This window comes from Epargyreus clarus, unplaced genomic scaffold (genome assembly GCF_041222505.1).
Source record: "Epargyreus clarus isolate Ecla_fem2 unplaced genomic scaffold, WU_Ecla_fem_2.2 ptg000005l, whole genome shotgun sequence".
Lineage (NCBI taxonomy): Eukaryota > Metazoa > Arthropoda > Insecta > Lepidoptera > Hesperiidae > Epargyreus > Epargyreus clarus.
Genome location: NW_027332213.1, coordinates 5769593 through 5781972, shown reverse-complemented (window position 1 = coordinate 5781972; position 12380 = coordinate 5769593). Strand labels below are relative to the sequence as shown.

General features: G+C 34.4%; 1 protein-coding gene across 1 annotated transcript in view; it reads left to right on the top strand.

Annotated features, from left to right (window-relative positions):
• Sol1 (CUB domain-containing protein Sol1) overlaps window positions 1-12380 on the top strand; it is a 423482-nt gene that overhangs the window by 67800 nt on the left and 343302 nt on the right. The window contains exon 2 of the mRNA XM_073093921.1: window positions 614-674. Coding sequence (XP_072950022.1) covers window positions 648-674 — 27 coding nt within the window. The 5' untranslated portion in view covers window positions 614-647. The remainder of the gene's footprint in view (window positions 1-613; window positions 675-12380) is intronic.

Here is a 12380-nt window from a genome sequence, read left to right as displayed (position 1 = left end):
CAGTATAAAAGATAATTATTGAAATAAGTCATAAACAGAAATTAATAACATTTCTGCATGACGGGAGCCAGAATGAAACTGAATTCCTTTATTAATTTTCACTTCTGACGCGCGTCATAGACCGAAAATGTTTAAGTTACATTCTGCTTGGATATTTATCAGATGACCTGCTTTCAGCCAAAGTCTAAATGTAGACGTCTGTAGTTCGTTGTATAGACCAATTTAGTGATTGGAGTGCTAAAATTAAAACAGTGTCAAAGCAGGGCACATTTACTTTTCTGGGTCAAAGGGAAGTAATATGCTATTTTCTTTTTTATAATATAGGAATGGCATGCAGTCCTGCCCTTGGATATCGCAATCAACCCCATAGAAGATAAGACCTGAGTTCGAGGGTTGGTTACAAATGTGCCGTTACCCATGATGACTAAGCTGGAATACCCCGGAAAAGTATCTATTCTTTACCACATCCTTTAAACGAAAACACAGCAGCGCTTACTACTACGATTAATAGCCAGAAATAGATGACGCTCTACCACCTTCAAAATATACACGCTGCTCTTGTAAATTGAAAAACTGTAAAAAAGAGTTGTAACCTGGTGTTTTTAAATTTCAGGTACTCGTGAAAACTGAGGCGATGTCGGGTCGTCATGGGGCGAAGTGGTAGTGCGATGGAGGTAAGTAGACTACACATTATTTATTATTAATAGCAGAAAATCTTGTATTTGTTAAAAGCATTTTTACTGCTATGTTACGGAAATAAGTTACTAACTTACCTAATAATAATTATAATCTACTAATTGCCCACACAGTAATAACTAAAGGAATCATTATCTTCAAACAAATTGAGCGTTTTCTTAGCCTTAGGATGGTTCCATTTGAGCGAAAGTAAGCAGTGCTTGTGACAGCCCGCGCTGACGACCGTAGCGAGCGTCGCCGGTGACCGCTACCGCAGCAGTCTACTATTACCGACTATAGTTAGAAACTACCACCGTCTGTCGGCGAAGGCTCTCGCTCGTATACAGGGGTCCTTATTCATAACACATGCGTCTATAATACTCTCTTACTACAGATATTTCTACATCATTGCATCAGATCTACAAAATAACCAAGCTACGAACATACTCCAAGAAGCATCTTGGCAGTCGTTGAGACACAAGTGTCTTATGTCCCGTGACTGCAAATATAGTGTTATGAAAAGTATTTCTCTTCCATTCCGCTTGACGTAAAATTGTGTACATTTTTTTCCCGACGATTTCTATAAAAAATCGCGAGAGATAGGACAAAGAGTTTGAAACTCGAAGTATTGTAAACCATTTCACAAAGTATGGGATGAGTTAGGAGCAATAGCGGATAGGTACATCCTGTTACTCATTATTTTCACAATTAATATTACCTTACTACTGTATGAGGCCTCGTTTCTGAATGAAAATAACCTTACCTTTAATTCCTTACGTTGGCTTGGTGTGGATGACATATCGTTAAGTTCACTTTGTGGTAAAAAAAATTTGAAGTAATCGGCTTTCGCTACGTCTAAATCTGGTATATGAGATATTTCTGCTCTGTTCTTGTCTGATTAAATGTACTCGTTATTTGTACGTGCAAAATGTGAAATTTACTATTTCTGGAGATATTCTCAGAAAGCTACGATACTAAATGTGTCTCTCTTTAAAACCATCAATTCCTAGACAACTGCTCTGATGGTCTTATTAGTTAATGAAGGTGTCTTATGGTGTTATGATAGTTTTATCACTTACCCCGCCCGTGATAACTAAGTATAAAAAATAATAAATAATGGTGGTTGTCTTTTCATTAATTTCAAAAGCTCGCTCCGCGAGTGCTTTTGCGGCATACGACATTAAAACTGTACCGCATCTGTGTTCCTTGTCTCAGTTCAGTTTATAACTAAGGCCCGGGGATGTTGCGCCGACAAGCGTCGCTCGACACCATTATTTTATTCTTTTTTAAACTTTGGCGCCGGAATGCTCGTCGTGGTTACCGACATTTATTTGCGTAGATGGTGATTTTCTAATTGAATAAGTAACTTATTTTCACTTACTAGTTACGTTTAGTCAGAAATATGTGATTAAGATAATTTCATGCCAGCCGGAGATAATTTGAAAGTATGAATAAACTACTTAACGTACTTGACATAATACTAGGTATTACATTATTAATAGGAGGTATGTGTGTAAATATTTATTGTTTTACTTGTTTACCAGCCACACAATACTCACAGTAAGGTTTGTTTGTGTTATGATATAGTTTAAAATTTATCTTATTACATTAGACAATAAAGTATAAGTCGTGAGATGAAATTAGTTCACACGTTTTTCAGCAACACTTTTCTTATTGATACGCAATATTTTTACGTCGTTGTGCTTCTTTGTAACGGACAATTATTTACTATCTATTTTAACCTTAACTTAATTAAAATTTATTACGATTTCGATTGATGGTCACGCAATAAAATACAGGCAATCCTCAGAGGTTCACACATGTGGTCGATCGAATAGGATTTAACTCTATATCGTTATAGACGCATATGGACTGTGAGTTTAATTCCAGTTAATACTTCCATAACATAAAAACGTAGTTAACAGTACAGTGCAGTGCGGTTACGTTTTAGTGTTCATTCCGGTTACGACATAGCTTCACTGACGAACACCTGAGCTACATTTGATTTATTGCCGTAGTCCTATTAATGAAACTACAGCAGTAATATACATCTAGTGGTTACTAATATTATAATTCGATTTAATTCATAACTATAATCTGGTATATCCATTTATTTACTATGTAACAGTAAAAATTAAAATGAAATAAAATAAAAAATAAAGGTAACATGGTGTGTAAATCTAACTTGCACTGTATCAAAGAGGTAGAAACGGACGAATTAATATCTAAATAAAATCATTACCGTGTTACAGATAAGTAAAGGAGATACGTCGATACCACCGGAGTATAACCGCAAAAACTTCCTTATTGTTTACTAAAATCGTGTAATCACAACTAAAACAAGTAATAAACATAACATATATATAAGGTTTACTTAAATCTGAGAATTCATGTAAGCCGTCGTATGCAAAATTTAATTTTCGTAAATAGGCAAGTTACGTCGCCTACGCTTAGTAGGAAAGTTTTTGTCTCTAAAGAAAATAATTTAATCCATCTAATCAACTTAAAAAGAGCGCCTAATGTAATTTAAGCAGATAGATCTTTTTTTGGGTTCCGTAGCTTAAAAAAAATGTTTGTTTTTTTCATTGTTCGTTGATTTCTTACATACTTATTGTCGTGCATCGATTAAACTTTTAACTTGTTTTCTATTATAAAGTTGAAGCGAATAACCTTATGCAATGTATGTTTATATATCGTAAATTTTACCTGCAATTAAAATTTTATAGGTACTACTATTTTTATCTAGCAATCGAATTAATCAAGCTCCAACAGAATGAGGAAGTAATGGATATTTTATAAGATCACTCATACGTCCAACCACCTGTCTGTTAGCGCCAATATTTCCGGAAATAACTTCAGGAAAAACGTTTTTTTCCAACGTATCTTTATTATGAACTCTTTGTTGGCTCACTGCAGGATACCGATCGTCAGCCTTAATGAAAGGATTTAAAAAGCTATACCTTTATACCTTTCACTTAATAATTTAAAAATGTTAAAGGAGCCGTAAAGGAAGCTTTAAAAAATGCCGATAACTTATGAAAGAAATTATTTTGAAAAATATTGAGATGTAAATAGAAACACTTTTCTATTAGGAGTATTATTGAATTCCATTCTTCTTATGCGTTAAAAATATAAAAATACGAAATCAATTCCCAAAGAGATTAATTAACAAAATGTACGATATAACATTGTACTAGCGGTATATTACGTTATATTATATGCCACCATATATCTTATTTTTATTTTTTTTTGTGTACGGAACCCCCAACGCGAATTAAACTGAAGTATTACTGAGCGACTTCCGCACTTTACTTAGAATCTCATCATGACTGCGTATAAACTAGTTACTCGCAACTGGCGGCCCTCCAGAAGAACGATCGCTTTTATTATTATTTTTGTGAGTCAACATGCAAGCTCGGATATAGGACACTAAACGAGAAATAAATAGAGCTGGTACAAGTACGCTAAGTACGCTGAATTTGTTATTCATACTTTCCTAGTATACAATTTCCTTGCTCGCAACATTCGTTCATATCTATAAAATAATAATGAGGTCATTATTTACCATGCTTATTGCTATTTAAAATAATCGAATACAAAATGATACAAGTCTTTAGAGTTTAATCTTTTAATTGGTAACTAAATAAAGTCTAAAAATGTCTACTTTATTTATACGGTATACCAATCACTTGTTTGTAGTTCCTCTTGTGTGACTATTGTAGGTCCCACGAAGCAGGGAATCCTAGGGTTAGTTATTTAACATTAACTTAATTTACTCAATAAGACGGCGATTGTTGAAGGGAAAGAAAGGTACTAGGAATACGTTAGACGTGAAAGCAACGAGGGGAACTGAGATATTGAGAATAGAAGAGCTACACAAAGGCGAGGAGAACAATTATGGCATTAGTTAATAACATTTAACATGTAATAAATAAAACGCTACAATTATAAGGCAGTTTGTGGACGAACTGCCTGTTGCCTAGTGTATTCCGAACCTTAAAACCACTATCAACTACAACCACTCCCGACTAACGCTAATCCGCTTTAACGTACTCGTATACACGGCAACCGGTTTGCTTATGATAAAGCTATGTTTTTATATTCAAAACCTGAGGGTTATTGTTCTAAAGCATTGCTACGGAGAAGCGGAATAAATGAGCCAGTGATAGTTCCAATCCCCACTATTATCGTTAAACTTTATGTTGAAAAGCAAAATTCTAGAACGTAGACGGAAATGTCCGTAGCCGGATGTAGTGAACCTAATGTTGATAATAGTGTTCTTATTGCGTCATAGGAGTTAAGTGAAAATCTATTTTCGTTACAGATTAAATTATTATTTTTGTCAGTAACAGACAGTCCTTTTGATGATATAGAGTTGAGCGCATTACTTTTTCTTGTGGTAGATCAAACTCAATGTAGGAGAATAACATCAACGCCGATCTGCCAAATTAGGTTAATTTGTACACAGACATTGAACGTATCAGACACGGGTCGTGGCAATCAAAATCATAAACTATACTTCGATACGTAAGCTCTGTTGCTGCGTGGCGGTGTACTATAGATAAATATATTAATACACAATATGATATCAGAGCATACTTTTTGTCAGCCACGGCACGCGTCTGACACGCTTTATATCTCTTAATTAATAACTATTTGTTCTCACTCCGCTTTATGTGTCATAGCGCTTAACATGTACTTAAATAACAATAATATACGCTTATACTGTAGAGCGAAGAAAGTAGAAGATCCAAGAAGATAGAGGTGTTTATTTTTATATTATTTTTTATAATATACGGAGCAATATTTTTTTCAATCCTGTATAGTATACGTACAAACTTTTAATTGTTATTTTTTTGAACAAACAAAAAATATAAACAAACACACAAACAGAAAAATGAAATTGTTAATTGTATGTATCGTGTATTGTAAATAAATACGAGCAATAACACAACGCACTAGATTTTATACGAATCGTCGGAATTGGTTCGCGGATTGCATTGCTGGATTCTAACAAGTGATCAAAGCGGGGCGGGCTTAATTGATTTTTCTAGCCGCGGTCATCGGTTACCAACAATCGAAATGTGTAGCGAGAATTTAATAATTGTATCTACTCGGAGTAACTGAAGTGTTGCGATGTTAAAATGTCTAGAAAGAAAGAAATAAAGAAAGATAGAAACCATTTATTTTACATGCTATACAAATTACAACATACAAAATTATGTATGATTTTTCCATCCAGATTTTTGTAGCTATTTCTTATAAACGAACTGTATTTTACATTAGAATAGTGTCGAGCCAGAAAACTAAAATATATATATTAAGTTATGAATGAACTGTCGAACGAAATACAGAGCTTTGTTCACGATCATTTACACCCAAAGTTTAATCAAAATCTATTTCTTAAAAAAGTTACTATGTATTTTAATGAAATATAATTCATTATATAAGTTTAATAATATAAATTTAATATTAATTGTGACAATTAATAGGTTAAATAAATATTGCTCATTTTTCGTAGTAGGTAGTACAGTAAATAAAAGGTTTATTTTAACGTGTAATAAGTGAGGGAACCAAACGCAATATTAGAACAAATATATGAAGCTTATTTCTTATTTAAAATCGGAAATTTCTAAATATCATGCTTGAAGTACTAAAGTACCTACTAAAGTTTAACTAAAACCATTTATTCAAAGTCGATTAATTAAGAACTCTTTTGGACGTCGACAACATATTTCGGAAAATATTCGGGAGGTGGTAAAGAAATGGCAAACTCTATACATGCTTCATACATTGTCTATATTTTTCATTTCGACCGTTTTTTTCCTTGATTGAAACTAACATTCCAATATTTATTGCTGAGAGCGTATAACAAAGAGTGGACCAATAACATACTTTGTAGTTGGCTTTGTTTGGGATTTATTTTGTGGAATTTGTGTGGATCTTTCTTTGTCGGGATTCAGTTCACATATCTAGGTTTCCAAATGTATGGAATAGCTTTGCGTTGGGTTCGTGAAGTCTAACGAGTGATCAAAGCGAATCGCCAGCTTAATTGATCCTCGACCGATATTCTTTGCAGCTGGATTGCAAGAGGAACGAAATAAGCCACGCTTATACTAGAAGGTGGTAGAACCCTTTGTGTTTCGACTCTAGCGGCACCACCGCCAGACCTATATATATATATATATATATATATTCCATATATATATATATGAAAGTTGACGCTGTTAAAACACCGTAATGGTATATCGAATCTCTCGTCTCTAGTTTCTTCTACGCGATCGCCTGCAGCAATAACAGTGCCTTTTGTGTTACACTATTTAAATAATTTACTGTATAGTCCATTGTATGTGATCTACAGTTACAGTACATTATCAAAAATGGCGGTTTTTTTAATAATGTTTCTCATTGACACATAAGAAAGGAGAGCGAAAGGAATAAAACTTCCATCTTAAATTATTATTAGACCTTTGCGTTAACAAACATTTTACCGTATATTACTGTGTCGTATTTTATCCACCTATCTGTCTTTAAAATTCCGCTGCTGGTCCGAGACCCACTGAATCCAGCGGTTTCAAGCAGTCTTCAGGTCATCTGTTCACCTGGTCGGGGTTTATAGTATGGATTTAAATTAAATTTTCTAATTTTAAACCATTACGGGTGTATATACGCAATTACGTACAGTTTGCTCTAAGACAGTTACAACACTGTGGATTTCAACATACAGTAATATTGCGTGAAAAGACACCGCAAAATATTTACTACATTTGTCCCTCCCTAAACATACCGTAACGCCTGCCTTTACTGTTTCGTTAACTACAAAACTTGGGGGTCTAATTAAGAAATTACCTAAAGGATAATTTTACTGCGGCAGTCTCGTCAGATTTCGCAAAGTTCCAGCCACATTATAAGTGAAATTAAATCCCACACTACTGAATATAAGCTTTCAGTGACAAGTGTAAAGAACGGATTATTTTAATTTGATATTATTATCTTAAAGTGGTTATAGCTTTGTGCACTTTAAGGTTAAGAGTAGTGGCACAGTATTACATAATAATATATAAAATACTTAAAATTTATATAATATTCACGATTCCAGAACTAGGTAAATTAAAATTGACTAAATATAATCATATTAAATTGTAATTGATCGTTAGCTCCTTCACTGTTGACTCAACGAGACCAGAAGATAGATAATCCAAAGTCTTCGCAATTAAAATATACTAATAGTACAATTAAATCTTTTATTCCTTACGTCAGCTATGTGGTCGTGCTGGTATCTGATCTGAAGATTACAGAAAAAACATCGAAGTTAACATAAGTTGTTTTGCACCGCTACTTGTTAAAATTGTTTTATAGAGATCAGTAGTCCTGCCACAACGGTAACGCCGCGTGGCGGAGCGGTCACCATACCGGTCTTATGCGCAGTGGGTCCCGGGTTCGATCCCCGGTCAGACAGATATGTAAATTATGAATTTAGGTGTCTGTTTCTGGGTCTGGGTGTTTGTGTATTTGTCTATGCGTGTGTCCATGGCACCTACGATTCAGGGAATATTAATGTGGGGCTGTGAGTGTAGAAAGCGTTTAATTAAAAAATATATATAATATACTTAGTTAAAGATCTACAACTGCGTACAAACTAGGAAAAGTTTCACTGTCCCACAAGTGTCCTCCTAAAGTATCATCATACATTTGAAACTTGAATATGATCTTGAGGTGATAGCGCTTGTAAGTGGTGCTTCAACTTTGTGGCTCGCAATTGGCGTGGTCGAGCTTTGCAACGTACATTGACTGAAATATGCGAGCGTATGAGCCATCCTTGGAACTTTGTCTAGGGTTGAGCCATTTCGATGAAACTGTAGATGTACTTTGAGTTACAAAGTGGTTTGTGTGGTTGTAAACGTTGTAAAATCAAAAAATAATAACGAATTTACTGTTAATGGTGTGTAATGAAATTAAAAAATTGGGAAGTCAGTCTTTAGTTTGGTATGGTTCGGTTTTAGTTTCCTATAATTTTAAAACATCGGCTTTTAACCAATATTATCAACTCTATTGAGGGTATTTGTTATTGTTATTTAAAGGAAAAACCGGCACTTGATAACGTGTTTATCATCTTTGACATAATATTAGTTCAGGAAAGTGCAGTAAGACTTCTAAGAACTGAGTCACTACATTAACCCGTGCTAGTGTTTTTACGTCAAAACGTACGTGCTTTACAAATCCGCGGCTACTACAATTAAACGTTGCTCCAAAAATCTTTTGAAAACCATATTGATTGCGTGCCAGCCCTATTCTTACTATTACGATTCCACGAACACCAAACTCTCCACGGCCCGAATTCCTTTTTATTTCTACGGATATAAAGGGCGCTGTGAATACTCGGTAAGCCGCCTGTCGTCAAAGGCTTATTCCGGCATGTTAGGTTAAATATCGCGAGGCCCGGTTACATCGTTTTGAAGCTTGTGAATAAAACGAACAGATAAAGACTTGATCGATGGAAATGTGATTTGAAGTGCGATTACTAAGAACTAAGTTCGTCTCTTAGAATTCAATATGTATATGAGACTATTACTACTTCTAGTACTCATCAATTCTGGCCTATAAAATCATACCGTGATTAAACATTTGGTACACTAAAATTGAAAATATCATTTTTTTAATCAAGGGATTTTGTATTTCATATTTCTTAGTTTGAACAGGCATTACACTCTATTATTATTTTAGTGGCTACTACCGCTTCTGTAATTAATCCCGGATAAGATAAGATTAGGTCATAGATGCTACGCATGGCTACTCCTACGGACTCGGTCAGAATGGTTCCGATAAGTACGTCTCCCTTACCACACTTTCAAACAGGAATACAGCAGCTTCTAACACTTATTAGGCAGATCAATTTATGAGTTATTCTTATTAGGAAGAAATAGGTATGACGGTGGTGCACTGGGAGCTGAAGCACAAAGGGTTCTACCACCTTCAATGTAATAATTATTTGAACAAAGGAACATTTCTTACAAATTGAATTACTTCACTCAATAGGTCTCGACGCTCCGCAGGTGTATATTTTCTCCAACGTAACCAGTAATTCCCTTACGAGCTTCCTTGTACTTAATTGCTTTAGTACGTTCTTAGGTTCCTATAAATTACTACATTAGTCTTAGTCTCAAAGTAGTTTTCACTTTACAAAGTGTATATTTTCTCTAAGGTAACTAGAAATTCCATTAAGAGCTTCTTTGTGTTTCATTGCTTTAGTAAGTTCTTAGATTCCGTTGAATAATAAGATTAGTTTACATTTTAAAATCGTTTTAGTTACAAAGCTTCCTAATCAAGTATCTGTTTATATTTCTCCAAGTGTTTTGGATTCCTGTACATTTGATTTTTTAATAGTTTGAAGGACGGTAGAGCCAGTATAGTTGGAGGCACCTTTCCCACGCCCATTTCAAGCGACTGACATATACTATGAGACATCATAGCTCTCAGAAGTTGCAACTTATCTGCGATCCCTGTCAGGTAGAACCTGTTCTATAAATTATACAGTTGGTCACAGATGTCCATGAAGAGTAGTGATCACTTACCATCAAATGGACTGTAAGCACGTACACGTATTCCAACATATAAAAATATTAAATTACTCTCAAAGTAGTAATTATTTAAGAATATTATGGTACCGTGCAAAGCTTGTGTGCTAAAGACAACTTTATTTTTTAAATCATAGACAGGTTCATTAAATAAAAATTTAACTTATTTATTTGTGTAAATAATAAAATTTTAATCATATAAACTACATAATTCCAAACCCGCTGTATAACAGCACTCACATTAGAGTCATATGTAATATGTATGAAATTATAGAAAGCGTCCGGATTTTACGAGAAAGTTTCAAACGCCAAGTTATGTTAATTCGACTTGAATTATGTGTAATTACCTGCCTTAAGACATGAGGCTGTACAGGGTGATGTGGATAATTGTTTAATTTACAAAATATTTCATCAGTGTTGTTCTTGTTTAGAACACTTGTCTTACAAAGAAGACAAGAATTATTATTGGTGCATTTGACGTATTTATGTAAAAGAAATTTCTTGCTTTTTCAAATGCCTCAACATGTCATATTATGCCAATATTGTACTAAATTCTTCTTGAAGCATTTTAGCTCTTAAAAATGGATGCAAAAAGAATATTTCACTAAGGGCCAATTTCACCAACGTCGCATAAATCTTATTCCCAGAATAAGTCGTTAGTTACTCGCGAGTAAGCCTATTTTACGTTTTACCAACATTTATCCTAGGGACCAAATCTCTATACTGGAGTAAAGTCGTATACCGCCGATTTCGGCCGAATAAGCTGCTATTCGTAGATTAGTAGTGTCACTTTTTCTGTCACTGTATTGTATGTTGTACTTACTACTTACATCATTGACTAAAACCTTGAAAATGGCATGTCATCTGAACGCACCGAATAGTGAAACCGATAGTGATAACGATGATTGGTAAAGAACTTAACACAAGTTCTGAATACAACAAAACAAAAAGCGCGCCTAGGATTACTGTCAAGTCAGCTGTCAGAATAAAGTATTATCCGAATAAATTTAAGAATATGCAGCGCTATTGTGCAAGTATACATTAAACTGTCTGTTTTATTTGGATGTATTACGCAATCATTCAATTCATTCGTTCAACATCACAGAGTAACTATGCGATAATAAGATATCTGTAGATTAACGTGGTGAAACGAAATTCAAGTTAACCATCGATTAAATCGGCAGAGTAAAGTTATACCGGGATAGCTATTCTAGTTTAAATTCAATCTTGGTGAAATCGACTCGTGTGATATAACATGTTTAATTTTGTTGGAGATATGAAACTTGTACCTAGTTAATATTTTACAGTGAAACATAATATCTAAACAGCTTCAAAGATTACATCGAAATTTTCAGACAAATATGAACCAATATACAATACGGTATTCAGAGAAAAATCTAGTGCAAAAAGTGTTCCAGTCACGTCCTACAACGGTTAATATACGAGTATGATGCCAATACCTACTGTCTGTGGCGCTCGGTGGCGGAAAATTGAGTCCAGTTCAACTTTCCACTTGCTATCGACATACGATTGCGAGGACCTGATTAAGAACTTGAATCGAGTAGCGTTTGTGCTGGAAATATTATAATTTCTCTAACCCTTTCTTATTTTATGGCTAGTTTTATGTTTCTAGGTTATGCGCGTGTTAAAAATGATTTATTACTGTGCGCTAGAATTTGAGTTTGCTAAAATCTAGATGTTTTTATTAAACTTCAAGCAGCATAGGATATTGTTATGTTATTGTATATCGTACTATGATATTGTTACGGCGATGGTTCCTTCATAGTCGTCTTGACGGATTTAATTATAACCTAGTAATTATAAGTAAAGTAGTTACTGTCACCTATGCCTGGCCTGATAACGGAGGTCTTATGTGTTGCGTGGACGTATGCTACTCCAGAGGACTAATATGGCTGCCTCATATTTCTCATTATTTGACATCTACACCTTTCCATTGAAATATAAAAAAACTGCGTCGCATTAGTTATACGAAAAGGGTGGCGGTTGTACTTCCCGGTCAAGCCAAAAAGCCACCACCCTTAAATTATACCGATAAATTTTTGGAAGTTCTACTTAAAGCTAAATTGTTTAAATCTTTTAATTCTGATAGAAACTTTTGTCCCATTACGG